General features: G+C 46.3%; 1 protein-coding gene across 3 annotated transcripts in view; it reads left to right on the top strand.

Annotated features, from left to right (window-relative positions):
- PHACTR2 (phosphatase and actin regulator 2) overlaps window positions 1–24,604 on the top strand; it is a 345,447-nt gene that overhangs the window by 252,500 nt on the left and 68,343 nt on the right. For all 3 annotated transcript variants that reach the window (XM_063917469.1, XM_063917468.1, XM_063917470.1), the window contains exons 3-4: window positions 14,836–14,916; window positions 23,537–23,686. In XM_063917469.1, the coding sequence (XP_063773539.1) occupies window positions 14,836–14,916; window positions 23,537–23,686 (231 nt within the window). The remainder of the gene's footprint in view (window positions 1–14,835; window positions 14,917–23,536; window positions 23,687–24,604) is intronic.

The following is a 24,604-nucleotide window of genomic DNA, read 5'->3' as shown; positions in this document are numbered from 1 at the left end:
TTGTGAATGTTGACAGCTAGAATCTAGTTCTAGGGTTAGGGCTAGGATGCGGTTTTTAAGCTTAGACTAAAACTAAGCGGGAAATCCCAATGTTGACTTGTGACTCCATTACATACCGCCCACAGAATCTGGGATAAGTTCCTGGACCTACGTATTACCATGGTTTCAGCACCCGAAAACAGGCTATTTACCTGAGATTTTTCCCCTTTTACTGTGTTTTTAAATTTCATAGCATAATGATGGATTGATGTAATAGAATAAAATAATGCTATTGGGTTGCATGATGGCACACTGATTAGCATTACTGCCTCAGGGCACTGTGGGCATGGGACATGAACCATTGCCCCTATAAGTGTGTAGTTTATTTGTGGTTAATTAAGCCTATAGGGGGGTATATAATTAGGTTCTTTTTTTTCGCCTAGGTGAAAAAAACTTGACTTTTCGCTATTTTCAGGGTGAATAGGAATTCACCCTATTCAGTATCAGGGCCCTTTTTTCGTCTAGGCTAAAAATTCAGCAGGAGCAAAAAACGTGGATTCGCCAATCCACATGTTTTTTTCTCACCTGCGCTGGTGAAAACACGGTCCATTTTCGCTGATTTTGAGGCATTTTTCACCAATGCCTTTTCACAAAAAAAAAGTTGAACAGGACTTCTGGTGGGCGGGGCATCCAGCATGGCCGCATTTTACTGAGCTCCCTACACCATCCCGCAAAATCGGTGCCCATCCTGCTTAAACCCTGCTAGATTGGATACACCACTCAATTACATGCAGAGTGCACACTGTGGGGAACACTTTAAGACCCTTTTTATTGGGGAGCGTTTCTAATACACCGGAGTCCAGCCACCGACACTGATGGCCCTCGTGGCAGCCTGAGACACCGGGAGTAGCGTGCCCCCTCCCTCACCCATTGTACACCTACGTGCCGGCTCCCTGACTTGTTTCCTGACGGGCTGTCAGCGCGCCCAGTGGCAGCAGTCTTGTCCTTTACCTGGCTTTGGCATCTATTCGGGGGGAGAGAGCTCGCGGGACGGTGGAGGCGAGGACCATACGAAGACCCGAGCTGCGACGGGTGACGACGCGCTCCCCGCCGCTGGCTTGCTGTGCGGTGCTGCGGGAGACTGTCGAGACGGACGCAGCGCCCCAGCATCCTTTGCCCCTGGGAGCCCCATCGTGCTTGTGGTGCGGCTGGATCCTGGAGACCACGCACCTATACCTAATTACTCTCCTACGGGGGTGTGCATCAGGACCATACCCCACCGGCCCCCGTTTGATCGGCCGTGTCTCCGGCAATGGGGATTTGGGGAGCTGTGTCCTGCTCTGCTTTCCCGAGGCAGGTTGAAGTGGACGTGCTGACTACGCCCGGCGGTGGATCTGCCAGGACTGCACCGATATCGGACTGTTCCTGCTGTGACTACCTGACTGCCGGGGCCATCGGGACCCCCCTAGTGGTGTAGACGGGGGAACTCTCTGCCGCTACTACGGCCCTTGTGGAGCACGCTTGCTGCAGCCGCTTTGGGGATCCTTCCTGCTGCAGTTATTTAGGGTCCTGACGCTGGCCACTGCTCCTGCTGGAGGGCCTACCTGCCTCCCCTTTTCGTGGATCGGAGCGCGGCGTGAGCCGTCCCCTTGCCACCAGCCCGACTGCCCCACGAGCGCAGCGGATTCCTCTGAGGCCTCCGTGGTCCGCCTGACTCCGTGCCACTGGGGGTGCCCTCGGGGATTGCCGCGGTTATCCGCTCACACTGCCACAGACGCTTCACTGGCTGGAGCTGCTGCTGCCCACCCTGACCCGTGCCCTGATACATGACCGCGGGAGCCGGCGGGAGTGTACGCCTACCGTGCGGCTGTGTGTCCATCCAGATGTGCTCCTGATTGTAAAGGTGCCCCTTCTACACCTGTACCGCTGAGACCGCCCGTCCATTCAGCTGATACTCGGGGGACCTTGGGACTGCGACTCTCAGGGCCTTCGGTCGCTGGTGTTCCTGGAAATGACCTGCTGTCTGCTGCTACTGGTGCTCGCCTGCACGGCCTTGCAACTGCCCCAGGTACTAATATTGTTTGTCCCCCCTACTGCCCCTTACTAACAATCCCCCCTTTCTTCTTCTACATTGCCCCCCACTTGGTGCCGCCCCCCCTCCTGTGTGACCCTCCCCCCCCCCCCCCGCAATGCATCCCTATCCTCCTTGACAAAGCTACCCTCACTTGCTCCTCTCTTTCCCTCCTCCCTCCTATTCGAGTGCCTATTATATATCAATGTATGGGACTGGTCTACTGAGTTGCCGTGGTCCTTGTCGGAGTGCCTGCCATTTCCTCTGATGCTGCACAGCACCGGCTGGTGCTATATTGAAACATTCTACTCCCAGAGGAGGACTCTATATATCATTCCCCCTGATTGCCGAGCCTAGGCTTTGTTTGCTGTACAAGGGAAATCGTATCACCTGACTATGTGTTAAGGGTTGTGCAGCTTGCATAATGCTGCAACAGAGGGAATAGTGCCACTTAGTGATTCTTTGTTAGGAGACTCACAGAGAGTTTGCATTCTTCTTCTGTGTTTCCTTGATTGCTTTAGCCGTATACTCAGCTTTGCTGGCTCCTGAAGCAACCTTTATGTACCGTTTGTTATTTTCTTATACCTTCATGTGATGTTTGTTATTTTTATTCAGATATTGTATTCTGTATTGCTTGACACACTATACCGTTCCTAGATATATGTTCTCACCTCAGCCGAGAATTACTGTAGTTTGTTGTCGGGGCTGCTCCATGGGCTTTCTCGCGGGTTGCGGTATGCTCTAGATAATAAGAGTTGGTTTTACACCTCCGCCCGAGCTTTATATGTAATCACCTCTGTTTTTCCGACACTGTCTGTACCTGGGGGAACACTACTTGTAGGAGACGTTGATTGTTCCACATTTCATTCTCTGGGGTACGGACAGATACCTCGACAAGACCATGCCTCCGAAAAACAATCCAACACCTCTTATAAAGCAGGGAAGGGGAAAGAGGCCCCCCTAAATCGGGTCCACCCTCCCCGGTTGGACATGGGTCGGAATCACCTAGCCTACCCAGTGACAAAACTCCCCCTCTGACAGCAAAAGAGATTTCAGATTTCCTTATGCCCTTGCTTGATAAGCGTTTTACGACCTACAGGCTCGCTTAGAAACTGGTTTGGCTCGCATAGACTCTCATGTGACGCGTCTTACTGCGTTGGAAACGAGATTGGGTGACACTGAGGACTTGGTCCAATCCTGTTAGGAGGAGATATCATCCCAATATAAATATATACAACAACTGCAGGATAAAGTTGAGGACCTGGAGAATAGATCTCGTAGGAATAACCTGCGATTTATAGGCTTTCCGGAGTCCTTGACGGGCCAAGCCCTCTCCTCCTATCTTTCTATTGACCTCCCAAACTCGTTGGGAATCATGGATGATATGGAAATCCCTCATCTCGAAAGGGTTCATAGGCTGGGGGCGATGCAGGATGGGACGCGGAAGCGCTCCCGCCCGGTCATTGCTCGTTACCAAGACTACAGGGCCAAAGAACAGGTTCTCACAGCTTATCGTAACACTAGGGAATTGTTGGTCAAGGGTCACAAGATTCTGATCTTTCAGGACTTCTCGGCTGCAGTGGCTCAGAAAAGGAAGGAATTCTCTGACGTTTGCTCCCATTTACATAGTAAAAATATCAGGTTTGCCTTGCTGTACCCGGCCAAACTGCGGGTCTTAGAGAATGGTAATCAAATGTTTTACACAGACCCGGAAGTGGCGAGATCTCACTTTTTGACTCACAAATCCCCATCAAAGTCGCCTGTTACTTAGGGTATCTGTCGATATGCCATGGGTTGACTAGTTAGGGTACTCCAACCTCGGGCAGATGTGTGTTTGCCTATTACTTGTTTTTTTTTCTTTTTTCTTCCCTTCTCTTATAGTTCATACTGCAATTTGCTATAAGTATCCATTTTTATTAATTTAGTAATTATTTTGTTAGTATTTTGTGTGCGCACCACTAGACCTAGTTGGTGCCCACCAAGGTTTTGGTTGTTAGGAAAATGTTAGAAAATAGAGTTATGAGTCATTATGGTTCACTATTGTTCTTTCCGATATTAAGACTGTGCTACACATTTCACGTTGCGCTGATGTTTATGCTGTTAAAATCACTGCTATCCTGGCGACCTTGGGTTGGGATGGGGGCCGCCACTGTCAACTTGAATTTATTGCTTACCTGTCAGATTTCTCACCGCCCTGGGGGGATTGGGTAGCCATGCCGTCTACAGTTTCTTCCTCGTCTGAGGTAATACCCCCGAAACTGATACAATTCATTTCTTGGAATGTAGGAGGGCTTAATTCCCCAATCAAACGACGACAAGTGGTCACGCACCTTAAACGCTTCCACTCAAATGTGATTTTCTTACAGGAAACACACTGGCTGGCAGGTGAGGAAAATGTATTGAAAGCACCATGGCTTGGTTCTTGTATCGCTGCTCCTTTTCGCACAAAAGCCAGAGGGGTAGCCATACTTTTTCAAAAAAATCTCCCGGTTACTGTTTTGACAGAAATCATTGATCCCGAAGGCAGGTATATCATTATAGACATAGAGCTTTTTCATACCAAATATACCCTTGTCAACTTGTACGCCCCGAATGTTAATACACACACATTATTTATTCAGGACTTTGCCCACATTCTTCTAAGCAAAACAAACTACTCCCTAATAGTGGGTGGGGATTATAACATGGTGGACGATCCCACAGTAGACAGATCACCGACTGTGTCGAGAACCACTGACTCCCAAAGCAGACACCTGTTGGCATTTCGAGACTCCCTAGACCTCTCTGACCCATGGAGATTGCTGCACCCTACTGACAGGACGCACACCCATTTATCGTTGGCACATGAAACTTTGTCTCGTATTGACAGGTTCTTCATTGCCGATGACCTAATGTCCCAGATTGCTGGGGTAGATGTACTCGATATATTGATCTCTGGTTATGCTCCCGTCACGCTAGCGCTGACCCATCCCCATATGCATTCGACAGATCGTATTTGGCGATTCCCACAATACCTGGCAGACTCAGAGGACTTTAAACTATACCTAACATATCACTGGACCAATTAAGTTGATGACAACATAGAATATTGGGACAAACCCGAAATCTTTTGGAATGCCTCAAAGGCAGTGATGAGGGGTCACATTATTAGTTATGTCACCCGGAAAAAAAGAGATTCCAAATTGGAATACTCTACGTTAAAAGCAGCCATGTCCAGGGCCTTCCGAATATATACCTCTAACCCAACGGAGACTACTCTTAATGAATACAAACAGGCTAGACGCCTGCTTGAAACCTACTTAGCTACCCAAGCGAAACATTCCTTAGACTTCACCAAAAATACATTTCTCTGACGTCCTAGTGGATGCTGGGGACTCCGTAAGGACCATGGGGAATAGACGGCTCCGCAGGAGACTGGGCACACTAAAAGAAAGATTTGGTACTACCTGGTGTGCACTGGCTCCTCCCTCTATGCCCCTCCTCCAGACCTCAGTTAGATTTCTGTGCCCGGCCGAGCTGGATGCACACTAGAAGCTCTCCTGAGCTCCTAGAAAGAAAGTATATGTTAGGTTTTTTATTTTAGAGTGAGACCTGCTGGCAACAGGCTCACTGCAACGAGGGACTAAGGGGAGAAGAAGCGAACCTACCTGCTTGCAGCTAGCTTGGGCTTCTTAGGCTACTGGACACCATTAGCTCCAGAGGGATCGACCGCAGGACCCGTCCTTGGTGTTCGTTCCCGGAGCCGCGCCGCCGTCCCCCTTACAGAGCCAGAAGCATGAAGATGGTCCGGAAAATCGGCGGCAGAAGACTTCAGTCTTCACCAAGGTAGCGCACAGCACTGCAGCTGTGCGCCATTGCTCCTCATACACACTTCACACTCCGGTCACTGAGGGTGCATGGCGCTGGGGGGGGGGGGGGGCAAAATAATCACAATATATAGCCCCAGAGGCTATATATGTGATAATTACCCCTGCCAGAATCCATAAAAAAGCGGGAGAAAAGTCCGCGAAAAAGGGGCGGAGCTATCTCCCTCGGCACACTGGCGCCATTTTCTCTTCACAGTGTAGCTGGAAGACAGCTCCCCAGCCTCTCCCCTGTAGTTTTCAGGCTCAAAGGGTTAAAAAGAGAGGGGGGGCACTAAATTTAGGCGCAATATTGTTTATACAAGCAGCTATTGGGGAAAATTCACTCAGTGATAGTGTTTATCCCTACATTATATAGCACTCTGGTGTGTGCTGGCATACTCTCTCTCTCTGTCTCCCCAAAGGGCTGTGTGGGGTCCTGTCCTCAGTCAGAGCATTCCCTGTGTGTGTGCGGTATGTCGGTACGGCTGTGTCGACATGTTTTATGAGGAGGCTTATGTGGAGGCGGAGCAGATGCCGATAAATGGGATGTCGCCCCCTGTGGGCCGACACCAGAGTGGATGGATAGGTGAAAGGTATTAACCGACAGTGTCAACTCCTTACATAAAAGGCTGGATGACGTAACAGCTATGGGACAGCCGGCTTCTCAGCCCGCGCCTGCCCAGGCGTCTCAAAGGCCATCAGGGGCTCAAAAACGCCCGCTCCCTCAGATGGCAGACACAGATGTCGACACGGAGTCTGACTCCAGTGTCGACGAGGTTGAGACATATACACAATCCACTAGGAACATCCGTTACATGATCTCGGCAATAAAAAATGTGTTACACATTTCTGACATTAACCCAAGTACCACTAAAAAAGGGTTTTATGTGTGGGGAGAAAAAGCAGGCAGTGTTTTGTTCCCCCATCAAATGAGTGAATGAAGTGTGAAAAAGCGTGGGTTCCCCCGATAAGAAACTGGTAATTTCTAAAAAGTTACTGATGGCGTACCCTTTCCCGCCAGTGGATAAGTTACGCCTAGGGTGGATAAGGCGCTCACACGTTTGTCAAAAAAGGTGGCACTGCCGTCTTAGGATACGGCCACTTTGAAGGTACCTGCTGATAAATAGCAGGAGGCTAGCCTGAAGTCTGTATTTACACACTCGGGTACTAGACTGAGACCTGCAGATAGTGCTGCTGCAGCGTGGTCTGTAACCCTGTCAAACAGGGATACTATTTTGCGAACATAAGACGTCGTCTTATATATGAGGGATGCACAGAGGGATATTTTGCCGGCTGGCATCCAGAATTAATGCAATGTCCATTCTGTCAGGAGGGTATTAGAGACCCGACACTGGACAGGTGATGCTGACTTTAAAAGGCACATAGAGCCTTATAAGGGTGAGGAATTGTTTGGGGATGGTCTCTGGGACCTCGTATCCACAGCAACAGCTGGGAAGACATTTTTTTTTTACCTCAGGTTTCCTCACAGCCTAAGAAAAGCACTGTATTATCAGGTACAGTCCTTTCGGCTTCAGAAAAGCAAGCGGGTCAAAGGCGCTTCCTTTCTGCACAGAGACGAGGGAAGAGGGAAAAAGCTGCACCAGTCAGCCAGTTCCAAGAATCAAAATTCTTCCCCCGCTTCCTCTGAGTCCACCGCATGACGCGGGAGCTCCACAGGCGTAGCCAGGTACGGTGGGGGGCCGCCTCAAAAATTTCAGCGATCAGTGGGCTCGCTCACAGGTGGATCCCTGGATCCTTCAAGTAGTATCTCAGGGGTACAAGCTGGAATTCGAGGCGTCTCCCCCCCCGCCGTTTCCTCAAATCTGCCTTGCCGACAACTCCCTCAGGCAGGGAGGCTGTGCTAGAGGCAATTCACAAGCTGTATTCCCAGCAGGTGATAGTCAAGGTGCCCCTACTTCAACAAGGACGGGGTTACTATTCCACACTGTTTGTGGTACCGAAAACGGATGGTTCGGTGAGACCCGTTTTAAATTTGAAATCCTTGAACACATACATAAAAAAATTCAAGTTCAAGATGGAATCGCTCAGGGCGGTTATTGCAAGCCTGGAGGAGGGGGATTACATGGTATCCCTGGACATCAAGGATGCTTACCTACATGTCCCCATTTACCATCCTCACCAGGAGTACCTCAGATTTGTGGTACAGGATTGCCATTACCAATTCCAAACACTGCCGTTTGGACTGTCCACGGCACCGAGGGTCTTTACCAAGGTAATGGCAGAAATGATGATACTCCTTCGAAAAAAGGGAGTTTTAATTATCCCGTACTTGGACGATCTCCTTATAAAGGCGAGGTTCAAGGAGCAGTTGTTGGTCGGAGTAGCACTATCTCGGGAAGTGCTACAACAGCACGGATGGATTCTATACATTCCAAAGTCACAGCTGGTTCCTACCACACGCCTACTGTTACTGGGGATGGTTCTGGACACAGAACAGAAAAAAGTGTTTCTCCCGCAGGAGAAAGCCAAGGAGCTGTCATCTCTAGTCAGAGACCTCCTGAAACCAAAACAGGTATCGGTGCATCACTGCACACGAGTCCTGGGAAAAATGGTAGCTTCTTACGAAGCAAAATTCCATTCGGCAGGTTCCATACAAGAACCTTTTAGTGGGACCTCTTGGACAAGTGGTCGGGATCGCATCTTCAGATGCATCGGCTGATAACCCTGTCTCCAAGGACCAGGGTACCTCTACTGTGGTGGCTGCAGAGTGCTCATCTTCAAGAGGGCCGCAGATTCGGCATACAGGACTGGGTCCTGGTAACCACGGATGCCAGCCTTCGAGGCTGGGGGCAGTCACACAGGGAAGAAATTTCCAAGGACTTTGGTCAAGTCAGGAGTCGTCCCTGCACATAAATATTCGGGAACTGAGGGCCATTTACAATGCCCTAAGTCTGGCGAGGCCTCTGCTTCAAAACCAGCCGGTACTGATCCAATCAGACAACATCACGGCAGTCGCCCATGTAAACCGACAGGGCGGCACAAGAAGCAGGATGGCGATGGCAGAAGCCACAAGGATTCTCCGATGGGCGGAAAATCACGTCTTAGCACTGTCAGCAGTGTTCATTCCGGGAGTGGACAACTGGGAAGCAGACTTCCTCAGCAGACACGACCGACACCCGGGAGAGTGGGGACTTCATCCAGAAGTCTTCCAACTGTTGGTAAACCGTTGGGAAAGGCCACAGGTGGACATGATGGCGTCCCGCCTAAACAAAAAATTGCGCCAGGTCAAGGGACCCTCAGGCAATAGCTGTGGATGCTCTAGTGACACCGTGGGTGTACCAGTCGGTTTATGTATTCCCTCCTCTGCCTCTCATACCAAAGGTACTGAGAATAATAAGAAAACGAGGAGTAAGAACGATACTCGTGGTTCCGGATGGGCCAAGAAGAGCTTGGTACCCAGAACTTACAGAAATAATATCAGAGGACCCATGGCCTCTACCGCTCAGACAGGATCTGCTACAGCAGGGGCCCTGTCTGTTCCAAGACTTACCGCGGCTGCGTTGGACGGCATGGCGGTTGAATTCCGGATCCTAAAGCAAAAGGGCATTCCGGAGGAAGTCATTCCTACGCTGATAAAAGCCAGGAAAGAAGTAACCGCAAACCATTATCACCGCATTTGGCGAAAATATGTTGCGTGGTGTGAGGCCAGGAAGGCCCCTACAGAGGAATTTCAGCTGGGTCGTTTTCTGCACTTCCTACAGTCAGGAGTGACTATGGGCCTAAAATTGGGTTCCATTAAGGTCCAGATTTCGGCTCTGTCGATTTTCTTCCAGAAAGAACTGGCTTCACTACCTGAAGTTCAGACTTTTGTAAAGGGAGTGCTTCATATTCAGCCCCCTTTTGTGCCTCCTGTGGCACCTTGGGATCTCAATGTGGTGTTGAGTTTCCAAAAATCACATTGGTTTGAACCACTAAAAACCGTGGATCTCAAATATCTCACGTGGAAAGTGGTCATGTTATTGGCCTTGGCTTCGGCCAGGCGTGTGTCAGAATTGGCGGCTTTGTCATGTAAAAGCCCTTATCTGATTTTCCATATGGATAGGGCAGAATTGAGGACTCGTCCCCAATTTCTCCCTAAGGTGGTATCAGCTTTTCACTTAAACCAACCTATTGTGGTGCCTGCGGCTACTAAGGACTTGGAGGATTCCAAGTTACTGGACGTAGTCAGGGCCTTGAAAATTTATGTTTCCTGGACGGCTGGAGTCAGGAAAACTGACTCGCTTTTTATCCTGTATGCACCCAACAAAATAGGTGCTCCTGCTTCTAAGCAGACTATTGCTCGCTGGATTTGTAGCACAATTCAGCTGGCGCATTCTGCGGCTGGATTGCCGCATCCTAAATCAGTAAAAGTCCATTCCACGAGGAAGGTGGGCTCATCTTGGGTGGCTTCCCGAGGGGTCTCGGCTTTACAACTTTGCCGAGCTACTACTTGGTCAGGGGCAAACACGTTTGCTAAATTCTACAAATTTGATACCCTGGCTGAGGAGGACCTTGAGTTCTCTCATTCGGTGCTGCAGAGTCATCCGCACTCTCCCGCCCGTTTGGGAGCTTTGGTATAATCCCCATGGTCCTTACGGAGTCCCCAGCATCCACTAGGACGTCAGAGAAAATAAGAATTTACTCACCGGTAATTCTATTTCTCGTAGTCCGTAGTGGATGCTGGGCACCCATCCCAAGTGCGGATTGTCTGCAATACTTGTATATAGTTATTGCCTAACTAAAGGGTTATTGTTGAGCCATCTGTTGAGAGGCTCAGTTGTATTTCATACTGTTAACTGGGTTAAATATCACGAGTTATACGGTGTGATTGGTGTGGCTGGTATGAGTCTTACCCGGGATTCAAAATCCTTCCCTATTGTGTCAGCTCTTCCGGGCACAGTATCCTAACTGAGGTCTGGAGGAGGGGCATAGAGGGAGGAGCCAGTGCACACCAGGTAGTACCAAATCTTTCTTTTAGTGTGCCCAGTCTCCTGCGGAGCCGTCTATTCCCCATGGTCCTTACGGAGTCCCCAGCATCCACTACGGACTACGAGAAATAGAATTACCGGTGAGTAAATTCTTATTTTTATAGATGGGGCAATAAGGCTGGTAGATTATTGGCGGTCATCTCTAGACCTCCTCAAAAACGACATGTTATAACCACCATAAATCACACCAGGTCCGGCCGAGTTATCACTAAATCTCAGGAAATAGTAGAACAATTTCAATTCTATTTCCAGTCCTTGTTTCGATCGACTCAAATAGATACAGATATACAAACACAGTTGCTCACAGATGAAGTATTGCCCCCCCCATACCAGAGACCAGAGAGATGCCCTTGTGGGTCCTATAACGGCGGAGGAAATTAACACTGCTATCTCCAATTTGCCCCATGGTAAGTCTCCGGGCCCAGATGGCTTGTCGGGAGATTATTACCGCATGTTACAGGCCCAGATTGTCCCCTCCTTACTGGAATTGTTTCACGCAATACATGAGAGGAGTTCTCCTTCCCCGCTCTTTAATGAAGCCTTTATTACACTTATCCCTAAACCGGGTAGGGACACCAATTTCCTTTCCTCCTACAGACCAATTAGTCTCTTAAGTGTAGATTACAAACTATTAGCCAAGATAATGGCGATGCGGCTTCAATCCGTTCTCCCTGATATCCTCACCACGACACAAATGGGTTTTGTAACTGGCAGGCATGTGGTTAAGGCAATCCGCACGGCTCTGGTGGCGGTGGTGGCGTCCCAGTCTTCATGCACAGACTCAAATATGCTTCTTAGCCTCGACGCTAATAAGGCCTTTGATATGGTACTATGGCCACATTTGTTTGCCGTATTGGAGAGAAGAGGGTTTGACACGAACACGAGCTTTATTAACTATATACGATATATCTACAAAGCCCCGTCTGCCTCTCTATTAATTAATGGGATCAGAGGCCAATGATTCTTTTTGGAAAGGGGAAGCCGTCAGGGATGCCCTCTATCGCCTCTGCTATTTAATTTAGCCCTCGACCCATTGCTTAGGACATTACAGGATTGGTCTGTTTTCAAAGGTATAAAAGTGGGTGGTCGGGAAATTAAACTCTCAGCTTTTGCTGACGACATTCTTCTTTATATATCAGACCCCGAACACTCCCTTACCCAGATTTTAGACAAGATTCAATTATTTGGTCACATTTCGGGTTTTAGTATTAATATGGACAAATCTATAGCTTTTGTTGTTGTGTGGCAATGTGACGTGTCCACCTTGGGCCACGCGTTTCCCCTTACACTGGGTGACCACATATATTATATACTTGGGTGTTATGGTGCCACGTTATATTTTGTAACTATACAAACTCAACGTACATAAGGCCATACACACCCTAACTGATGATATTAAGAGGTGGGAACGTCTTCCATTGTCATATCTCGGTAGGGCTAACCTCTTAAAAATGGTGGCTATACCACACATACTATACCCCTTGCAAACACTTCCCATATTGTTGACTAAGCAGGACTCGCAACAGATTAATAAACTCATTAGAACCTTCATATGGAAGGGGGGCCGAGCTCGTATTGCTTTGCCCAAGCTTGCTCAACCCAAATCCAATGGGGGTATCAATTTTCCAGATGTAGTGGTTTATAATCATGCTGCTCTCGAGACATTTAAGGGATTGGCTGCAAAACAGCTCTATCTATACGAATACATCTCTCGAACAGTGCTTCCTACCGACTGTAGCCTTGACATGTTTCCTCCACCAACACGACTGGGAAATACCTGACCATATTCGGTCTAACCCTCTTCTATGGTCCACTAGGAAAGTGTGGCACATACTGCGACATGATGCGAAATTGAACCCGTACCAATCCTTACACTTACCTCTGATTAGAAACTCGAACTTTTTGGACGGCGTGGCTGCCCATTCCTTCAAAATGTGGAGGGAGGATGGTATAATGTCAATTCGCTCATTGGTGTCTGTGGAAGACCACCATCTGCTCACCCTCTCAGAGGTTTCCACGAGGCATGTGGTGACTGCTTCCTCTCCCCTTCCATTTCTACAAACACAATTCTATGTCAGACATGTTCTTGCACACTTTGCGGATGGGGACTGGACCAATCCCCTGTATAGCCTCTTAACACACCCTGTACCGAATCACAAGGCCATCTCCATCCACTATACTTTTTTTAGAAAAATATTAGATCACGCTACTGTGACAGGTGATGTGTCCTCATGGTTGGCTCACTTCCCTGTCCTGACCATACCAATCATGGAAAAAGCACTACTTTACTCCCGAAAAGTCCTCCCTGCAAGCATGTACACTGAATTGTTTCTTAATGTGTATCATAACACTTACCTATAACCATTACGGCGCTTCCATATGGGAGCGACTGAATCACATTCCTGTCCAAAATGCCACCAGAGTGAGGCTGATACCTTTCATTGTTTGTGGGAATGTCCGATTGTGCAATATTTCTGGCATCTAGTTAGGAGATATGCGGAGGCTAACTTAATAACCTATGTGCCCTTTACCCCCGAATGGGCAGTTTTGGGTATCATTGATCCTGCTCTCCGCATGCCGTCGGAATGTAAAAGAATACTGATAGCCTTAAGTGCGGCGGGGAAAAAGACGATACTGCAGGGATGGATAAATAGTACGCCACCACAGATACCATTATTTTTAAATAAGCGAAATCATATTTTCAGGATGGACTGGGTGGAGGCCATTATAGATAAAGGTAAACTAGTAGAACGATTCTTTAATCTTTGGGAATCCTATATCTCCACTTTGCCCCTTAACACACGTCTACACATACACAACAGCCTCAAGAATACCACATGGTACCTGACTAGATTGGCTGCACAGGACCAACCTATATCTTTGGTCTAGGAGCGGGCGTTTATGGCGGCCCCCCTCTTGGTTGCCTATACTGTGTATAATAATGTCAGCGTGATAATTGTTGAATTTTTAGAAAGCCAACGTCTTTACTGTTGGAAACAAAAGAATAATTGATGTACGTTTTTTGATTTTAATCCCTGTGTACTATTACTTCATGACATATGTACATCTTAACTGTGTTGTGATTTTCATGATGTCTCAATAAAAAATTATTGGGGGGGGGAAAAAAGGTGAGCAGGCGTTTGTGAAAATTTCCCTAAAAAAACGGGTGAAAACGACCTCAATTGAATAGGCAGTGGGGCGAAATCAACATATGTGAGATTACCGGAGCCAATTGCATACACCCCTATGTGTATTTATGTGTTAGAAATTACCACTCTCCAATAAATGATTAAATATTCTATGTGAAATGTTGCATAATATTTAGGTGCTGTGTAAATATTATTTAAAAAAAATACTTAATATTCATGTTATGTTTTTAAACTATCAGATTGTAGTGATGTTTTCAAGACTCTTAACTAAGAGGAGTTACGGTCGTTAGGTCGACACTCATTAAGTCGACAACTGAAGGTCAACAATGCCATTAGGACGACATGCATTAGGTCGACATGTACTAGGTTGACAGGTCAAAAGGTCGACCTGAGTTTTTAAAAAAAAAATTCTTTTCATTTTTTCGATTTTTTCATACTTAACGATCCATGTGGACTACGATTGGAATGGTACTCTGTGCCGAACGAAGCGGTAGGGGACACTGTGCACTAATTTGGGTTCCCCGTCACTTTACGGAGAAAACAACTCCAAAAACAGTCAAAAACCTACATGTTGATCTAACGCCCATGTCGACCTAATGGCAATGTCAACCTTCAGTGGTCAACCTAATGAGTGTCGACCTAAGTTGGGTCGACCCAACAACCCATACCCACTGAGAGTAGCTATTTTTATTCTGAAAATAAGATACTTACGCACTTTCAAATACGTTCCAAAATTGTTCATAGTGGAGAGATGAAGTGTTTATCCTATAGTATATAATACTGTTCTTCTCTTACTTGCACAGTGTTAGAACGCAAGATATCCATGAGACAGAGCCGAGAGGAGCTTATAAGAAGAGGCGTTCTCAAAGAAATTCCAGATCATGGTGAGCATTTTGTCCATAGAGTATTATTTATGACGTGTTTGATAACCAGACACAAGTTTTAATACTGAATTTAAAATGATCCAGACATGGTCCTATAAAACGCTAGTTCTCTATTTAACACACTGAATTTGGATTTGCTTAGATAATTGCTTGCAAAAGTAGTCCGCTTTCATAATGTGTGTGTGTAGCTTGCCAAGTGATCGCTATGAGGTATCGATCACCAATCACTTAGAATAGAAAATCCATTTGATCCATATTACTTTGCCCTATCAGTGTATGCATCGGAGCTGTTGGACTGTTCATAAGGCAGCCTAGAATCTTTCATGTGGCTTAGTGAGCATAAAATTTTCTGGACAGATTTGGGAACCCATAAGAAACCTACTTGTAATTATCTTGCCAAAGAACAGGGGTTAGTATGGTATGACATTTATAATTATGACAGCAGCCCCTTGTCAGTAAGTGACACAGATATTAGACTTAAAGGAGTACTTAACTGTCTGAAGTGGTAGTAACTGAAATGTGTGAATACATTAAATTAACAATATCTAATTCCACAAGATTCAGGATTATTCTATAGTTCAAAAGGGGTTGTTACAATAGAATGGATTTGAAGATTTCCTTGGGTAAGCCAACTACATCCCCAATATGCAGCCTATCAATTTCCAATGTCCTGCGCACAAACACTAAATTATGTCTTTGTGTATAAACGATTACAGATAAAGTAGCAAACCTGTCAACTTAAGATATATATATATCAGTACAGTAAAAAATGCACTGTGTATATAGCACAGCACAACGTAGTTTACCCCCCCAGCAAGAATATAGAGTTCCATGTTCGGCATTCAGAGCACTAGTTCAAGCAACCCAATGTTAAGCATATACAGTTCATTGTCCAGCATGTACAGTGCCTTGCTAAAGTATTCACCCCCCCCCTTTGCATTTTTCATGTTTTGTTGCCTCACAACCTGGAATTAAAATGGATTGTTTGAAGGTTTGAATCATATCATTCACAGAACATGGCTACAACTTTGAATATGGTTTTTTTTTCATTGTGAAGCAAGCAACAAACAGGACAAAATAACCGAAAACGTCAGCGTGCATAACTATTAACCCCCCTAAAGTCAGTACTGCAAGTCGCTTTGGATAAGTCTCTCTGAGCTTGCCACATCTTGCCACTGGAATTTTTGCCCATTCCTCAAGGCAAAACTGCTCAAAGCTCCTTCATGTTGGATGGTTTCCACTTGTGAACAGCAATCTTCAAGTCTGACCACAGATTCTCAATTGGATTGAGATCTGGGCTTTGACTAGGCCATTCCAACACATTTACAAATGTTTCCCCTTAAACCACTCAAGTGTTGCTTTAGCAGTATGCTTCGGGTCATTGTCCTGGTGGAAGGTGAACCTCCTTCCCAGTCTCAAATCACAGGCAGACTGAAACAGGTTTTGCTCAAGAATATCCCTGTGTTTAGCACCATCCATCTTTCCCTCGACTTGAAACAGTCTCCTAGTCCCTGCTGCTGTAAAAAACATCCCCACAGCATGATGGTGCCACCACCATGTTCCACTGTGAGGATGGTGTTCTTGGGGTGATGGGATGTGTTGGGTTTGCGCCAGACATAGCGTCTTCCTTGGTGTCAGAAAAGTTACATTTTAGTTTCATCTGACCAGAGCTTTCCTCCATACATTTGGGGAGTCGTCCACATGCCTTTTGGCAAACTCAAAACATGCCTTCTTATTTTTAACACTGAGTAATGTTTTTTTTTCTGGCCACTCTTCCATAAAGCCCAGCTCTATGGAGTGTACTGCTTATTGTGGTCACATGCGCAGATAGACCAGTCTCTGCTGTAGAACTCTGCAGCTCCTTCAGGGTTACCTTTGGTCTCTCTGCTGCCTCTCTGATTAATGCCCTCCTTGCCCGGTCTGTGAGTTTTGGTGGCCGTCCCTCTCTTAGCAGGTTTGTTGTGGTACCATGTTCTTTTCATTTGAAGATGATGGATTTGATGGTGCTCCGGGGGATCATCAAAGATTTGGATATTTTTTTATAACCTAACCCTGACTTGTAGTTCTCAACAAGTGTGTCCCTGACTTGTTTGGAGAGCTCCTTGGTCTTCATGGTGTGATGCCTTTTGCTTAGTGGTGTTGCAGCCTCTGGGGCCTTTCAGAAAAGGCGTGTTTATACTGACAGATCATGTGACACTTAGATTGCACACAGGTGGACTTCATTTCACGAATTATGTGACTTCTGAAGGTAATTGGTTGCACCAGAACTTTTGAGGGGCTTCACTGCAAAGGGGGTGAATACATATGCACATGGCAATTTTCAAATTTTTATTTATAAAAATTATTTTTGATATAAATTTTTCTAATTTCACTTCACCGACTATTTTGTGCATATCCATCACATAAAATTCAGATACATTTTTTTTAAATGGCAGGTTGTAATGTAACAAAATGGGTAAAAAGCCAAGGGGGGTGAATACTTTAGCAAGGCACTGTAGTCCTGAATAGTGTCCAAAACATGAAGCTCTCCATCCAACAACTACAGCCACACAACTAAAATGTACAATCCCATATTGTATGAGATGTGTGTATTTGATTTGTTTTGTTTGCAGTGCTAATAATCTATTTCATAGAAAACAAACCTCAATTAAACATGTTACTATGTGAAGGTATTTATATTGTCTTATACTGCTTACAATTTTTTCCCAGAAAGGGTAGTGGACAGGAGGAATATCCTCCCATCAGAGGTTGTAGAGCAATTTAAAAATGCTTGGGATAGGCATAAGGATATCCTTAAAAAGAAATAAGGATCAAATATACTTTGAAGTAACAAAATGGTTAAAAAAGGAGCTTATTTTGTTGTTTTTGGTAGTCTCTTGTTGCTACTTTGATCCTGAGCTGGATACACCATGGCCTTATGGTACACAGGCATATTTGCCTCCATATTATCATAGTGTAGAGTAGTTGGGGATGGTGTGTTAGGGGATCTTAGTATGCCATTAGTTAGGGGTATGGTCGTACTGGGGGGTGGTTGTTAGCTGCTACATTGTGTTGTCCACGTTTTGGAGGTAACCATGCTTGCCAACTTTCCATGAATGTTCAGATGGCTCCTTGAAATAGTAGCCATGTCCCTGACTCCCTGAAGGATCTAGCTATCGTCCTGATTTTTATTTATTTCCTTGATTGCACTTTACCCATATTATATAGCTGTTATATACATGGAAAAGAAGAAATCCGAGATATATACATTCAAATGGGATCATCAGTGCCATTTGTCTGCATTGGCACACTGATTCCTATGGCTACATGCATTTTCAAATAAGGTTTCTCATGGACACTAATATGCAACCACCATACATGAACGAGCTCTGAAAAGTATCAGTGTGTTTTCATCAACAAGTAGATCTTATTGAGCAACAATGCTCAGGCAGTCCAGTACATGTCCACTTTAACAGTGCTCATAGGTGTTGCTTTGCTGGAATGTAGCTAATATTCTTGTGGTTAAGATCCTAGTGGCATCCCGATGGTTAGAATCCTGACAGTAAGTACTGGGATTAGGGTTAGACACTAGGGGGGGGGGGGGGGGTTGGTTAAGGTTAGGCTGTGGGAGAAGTGGGTTAGGATTAGGGTTAAATACTCATCAGGATCTATCAGGATTTTGAACGTTAGGATGCCGCTGTCAGTATTCTGTTCATCGGGATCTCAATCGCTGGGATATACAGTAGATATTAACCCAATTTCACAATCTCCCAGAAATGCTTTTTCAAGAGTAGGCAAGTATTAATGACTAGCAGGGCCGGCGCTACCACTAGGCAGCTTTAGGCAGCTGCCTATGGGCGGCGACCACTGGAGGGCGGCACCACACAAGTGAATGAGCGAACGCTCCAGCTTAGCCAAACTCCTCCTATACTGTAAGAGAGGAGGAGCAGCTCGTGGGCACCCACCAAGTCACAACCCTGCCGCCCCCCCACCCCCCTGCAGTGCCGCCCCGCAGAGTGGAATGTTCAATCAGGCTGCTGTGCTGGGCGGCGCATGTGCTCCTGAGTGGTCCCACTCCACATTATCCTTACGAGCTGGCACTGACGCTCCCCCTGCAACTGTCTCCAGCGTAATGATGGCCACTCCGGCGTACCCCCGGGCCCCACCCCCACTTTGGCTCAGTAAGCAGTTAATCGATGGGCCGCTCCGCTGCCGCATCCCCCCCCCCCCCCCCCGAGTTTGGGCTTACGGAGATGAGTCACCCGCTCCGACGCTCTCCCCCCCCGCCTCCCCGCGATCGGCTCCTGCAACTTGTCCGCATAACAATACCTGCTGCCTCCTCCTCCTGCATCTTGTCACCTGCTCCCCCCCACGGCTATTCGGCTCCTGCTGCCTCCCCCTCCTCCTGTATCCCGTCACCTGCCCCCCTCCCCACGGCAATTGGGCTCCCGCTGTCTCCCCCCCCCCCCCCCCCCCCCCGTAATTGGGCTCCTGCTGCCTCCCCCCTCCCCGCAGTTGGGCTCCCGCTGCCTCCCCCCTCCCCGCAATTGGGCTCCCGCTGCCTCCCCCCCTCCCTCTTGTTACTAGCAGCTCCTCTTCAGCTCGGCTCCAACATGTTGCTAGATTCTCTCACCCCAACCCCCCCACCCCCGCAATTCGGCTCCCACGTGTTGCATCCCCCCCCTCCTGCATCTTGTTACTAGATTCCCCCCCCCATTGGGCTCCCACGTGTTGCCTCCCCCCCATCCTCCTTTATCTTGTTACCAGCTCCCCCCCTCGATCAGTATCCCGCATGGCAGGAGCACCCGCATAATTTTTCCCTCTTCCCCCTGGTGCGTTTGGTTTCCCGACATGTTACCCGATCCCCCTGCAACTGGGCTCGGCTCCCGTGTCTAATTACCTGATCCTCCCCCTACCCCCATGATTGGGCCCCTGCATGTTTCCCACTCTCCCACCCACGATTGGGCTCCAGCAAGATTGTTACCCACTCCTCCCCACCCAAGATTAGGCTCCTGCATGTTACCCGGGGCCGGCGCTACCATTAGGCAACTGCCTATGAGTGCTGAGTGTACCAAAAAAAAAAAAAAGTGAGGCACCCGCGGCGCTCTCTGCTCATCCGGGTTGGAGCCACATGTCCGGCGCTGATCCCTCCTCCCCTTGCTGCATCACTCACACCCCCCTAAAGACATGGGTGTGCCGTGAGTCGAGGGGGGTGTGGACTTGCGGCATGCCTCCATTTACATGGTGATGGGCGGGGGCACGCAACACGCACACAGGGGAAGCAGAGGCGTGGACTCGCGCACTCCTCCATTTCTATTGAGATGAGAGGGGAGGCTGGGGAGCAGGCAGACCAGAGAGCGGCCACTCCTGATTGGCTGCCGGTCCACGGCAGATTTTAAATAGTAGCGCCACGGTCATCATAGGAGCCATTGCCGCACCAAAGGCCGCCCACCACAGCCTCCTCCTACGTTGCACCACCGCTGCCCTCAGTCCTCCTCTGCCGCCCTCAGTCCTTCTCTGCACCTCCGCAACATCTCCAAAGACCACAGCCTCCTCCGCCCCGCGCCGACCACAGCCTACTCATGCACCGCAGCTGCTAAATAGGTAATCTTACCCTGCTGCCTTTCTCTCTCTCTCTCTCCCTAGTCCCTACTGTATGCTCGTGCTGTCCCTGTCTTTGTCACTCTCCCTGTCCCTGCTGTCACTTTCCCTGTCCCTCTGTCACTCTCCCTGTCCCTATGTCCCTGCTGTCACTTTCCCTGTCCCTCTGTCAATCTCCCTGTCCCTGCCATCACTTTCCCTGTCACTCTCACTGTCCCTGCTGTCCCTTTCCCTGTCCCTGCTGTCACTCTCCCTGAATTTTGTCTCATTGCATGTGGCATACCTGGCTCATACCAGGGGCTATAATGTGAATTTCGGCTCATACCCTGTGCTATAATGTGAATTTTGGGTCATACTGTGTGCTATAATGTGAATTTTGGGTAATACTGTGTGCTATAATGTGAATTTTGGGTCATCCTGTGTGCTATAATGTGAATTTTGGGTCATACTGTGTGCTATAATGTGAATTTTGGTTCATTCTGTGTGCTACAATGTGAATTTCGGCTCATACCGTGTGCTATAATGTGCATTTCGGGTCATTCAGTGTGCTATAATGTGAAAGGGGCACCAGTACTAGAGAGTATAAGGGGTCCTACTATTGTGGTGCAAAATGTGCATAAGGGGTAGTAAACTACACTGAAGGACACACCCCTTTTGCGTGTCCACGCCCCCTTTTTCCAGAGCACACGCATCTCTTCGGCGCGTGCATAGTTACAACCTTAACTTTTCCATACCCCCACCTCAAAATTTCCACTTCGACCACTATATATATATATATATATATATATATATATATATATATATATATACATATATATATAATATTTATACACACACAGATATGTCCTCCCTCATCTAACGTGCGAACAGGCCATGCATGCATACTAGCTGCGACCACCATCATGCGGTGGCTGTGGAACTTATTACATGCTGTGTCTGCACTTTTTCACTTTAGGGGGCTCAATATCTTCATTTCATTTTATTTTATTTTGGGAGGGGGGGGGGGCGCCTTAAAGATTTGCCTAGGGCGCTGAGGCACCTTGCACCGGCCCTGATGACTAGTGTATATTTTGTTTATTTATACACTCTGTAACTTGTTTGATACACTCCTGCCTTCCATGGGTAGGATGACATTAGGTGACTTGTCTGGTTCTGAGGTATGAGTGCTTTGCATTGATCTCTTTTAAGCAGCTGAGTTCATATTCATTATATACAGATACCTACTGCTCTCCTGTGTTTGAGTAATCTAATCCTGAATGGCAATTTTTGGGTTATTTTGTCACAACTATTATATAATAAAGAGTTTTAATGTAAAATGATTTTATATATTATGTGAGAAATGTACTAAGCTTTGAAGAGTGACAAATTAGGGAGAGATATAAAGTTCCTTACTGACTGTGGGAGGAATTCAATTAGCCCTGAAAAATTTTATGGAGAGAAAAAACGGCCTTTTAGTATGGTTTTTGAACAATGTTTTTTTTTTTTTTTCCTGTGGACACGCATTTTTGCTTTATGTGAACCAGGATGACACGGTCGGAGTCCCAAGTCCGCAAACCTTTGGCACAGGGTTTTTCCCAGAAGCGACCCAGGACACATCCAACCTGTTTTTTTTAGACACTGGTTGTAAGAAAAGTGTCTCATTGGCTGCTTGGTGCACCTGCAGATGACATCAACTGCATGCGTCTGGAGCACATGTAGCAGAGTGGCAGTGCATGATTTCAGGAGACACAGTGGGCCAGCAGCATCTGTATTTGTGTAGTCCCAAAAATCTCTAGAGGTTATTTTCACAACTAATTTTTTTATTTTGTATCGTAACAAATGTATTGGTTTTCAATAAAAACCACATTGGCAACAAACAAACTTTGTGAGCATTACTCTAAAAATGCAAATGTTTCAATGATGTCATTACTGTGAGACAAAAAAGCATCCCCTTTAAATGACACACCAAATTCCAGGGCAGATACCCGCCCCGTGAATTTCCTTGGTTTTTGGTTTAGTGTGGATGAGCGTATGCGGCTAAGACCCAGGTTCATACAGATGTAGCCAGACCATTTGCGAGTGCAACTCATTTTACGCGATGTATGTGCATATTTATGTGTACTTGCGAATAATCTGCCCATATACTTTACATTATCTAATCACGTGTGTGACTCTTCGCACCCAGGTGCGGCAAGTCACTCCCACAATGCGTGTGTATACATCAGGGGCTGGATGAAAGTGGCTACATCTGAAGAACAGGGGGATAGCCGTGTATTTCCCAGATCTTATGTGTGAAAGGGGTATAAATCTCTATTTTACATATTATTTATACTCTTTGATCCAACGTAATACTTGTTTTTTTTGGTACACGGTAGCCCAATTTATTCAGATCTTGAGTGTTGACTTCATCTCTGTTATTTTGCACCCTTGGTAGTCTTACTCCGCTGTCCCCTTTATGCAGCTAAAACCTGGTGGATGCAGATTCCTAGATTGTTTATGAACTCAATAAAAAAGATTGGCAATAGGGAAAACACCTTTGTGTTTATATGCCCAATACCCAGTAGAGTAGGTGACACATAGTAAACACAGTAGCAGTACGTGACATGAATATGTCTGTTGACTACAGCACAGTTGTGCTATTTATATAAGAGTAACAATACGGAACATTCTACAAAATCTGTAGATCTAGAACATACATACATTGATGGTCATAAACTGCAGCTGATGTGTTCTTTTTGCCAACTCATTACTCAGCTATTACAGGTTCCCTAAGTGAGACTGAAGTATATTATTGAGTTTTCATTTAATACTTTATTTCAATGATTACAGATTTGACTATTAACAACCTGAAATTTGTACAAACCTAGCATTGCCTTGACTGTTTATTTGTGGCCTTATTATAGATTTCATATGGCATGCTTTGCCTGTAAAACATGGTCAGTATGGTGGCACAGTTGTTAGCATTGATGCCTCACAACACTAAGGTCATGAGTTTGAGGTTCAGCTCTGTGTAATATGCTTTGCACTTTATAAATAATAACCTGCAGTCTTTTTACTGTAGACAGTGATGTTCCATTAAATATGGGAACTTCAAATGGTCATACGGTGCCAATCAGTGAGGAAGCTTCAAAAGAACAGAAACCCTTAGCTCACAATGGAGCAATAGCATCAAAAACAAATCTTGTAGAAGAGAAAACAGAAGACAAGAAAGGTAAGAAAAATGTTCCTCAAAGTTGTAATAAAAAAAATTATCATAATTCAGTGATTATATTATAACATCATAATGATGTTACATATTTCTATGGGTCTTTGCAATGAGTTAGGCTATGTACAGATGTGTCCTTATACACCTAGCTTCAATACACCATGCAGTAGGAGATGCCTGGCGCAAGTGAGGTGTACCGAGTGGTGTAGTGTCTTTTTTGCGTGAATGTGCTGCTTAATCGATTTGCAATGCGACAAAATTGCTTCAGGGGACAGCACTAATTAGTTTGACATGCAACACTTGTATGTCTGTGTGCGACTGAGTCTGTATACGAAGCACAGTGGAACTTGGCATGAAAACCTACTGCTGCCGCTGCACAGTAACACTTTGTATTCAGATTCAGCCCCGGTCGCACACAGATATACAGGTGTCACATATCAAATGAATCAGTTCAGTGCAGGGAAGCCATTTTGTCGCATTGCAATTAAAATGCACATTCATGCGAAAAAGATGCTTGGCGCAAGCTAAGTTGCCCTGAGAAGGGATGTTTGGTGCGACTGCAACAATAGTGTATGAGGACACACTTGAATCAAAATTTCTAATATTCGTTTTTCTCATGTAAGCCGAAATGAACATAAAAAGCATTAGTACAAATGGGATCGAACATTATTTGCATTATTATGTGTACTTAACATCTGACGTACATCGGCCAAATACACATTTATACCAGTAACATAGTTATTAAGATTGGTACAGAGAGAGGCCTGTACACGTGCATTGGCTTTGAACATGATATTTTGTAACAGATACGTTTTAAAAGTGTATTGATCACATTTGTAAACACAAGTAAAATACATATCAAATATGTACAGAGTCAATGCAGTCTGAAACTAACATTCTAATGAAATAACACGAAACATACAC

Source organism: Pseudophryne corroboree, chromosome 4 (genome assembly GCF_028390025.1).
Source record: "Pseudophryne corroboree isolate aPseCor3 chromosome 4, aPseCor3.hap2, whole genome shotgun sequence".
NCBI classification, from domain to species: Eukaryota; Metazoa; Chordata; class Amphibia; order Anura; family Myobatrachidae; genus Pseudophryne; species Pseudophryne corroboree.
This window is presented reverse-complemented; position numbering and strand designations above follow the sequence as displayed.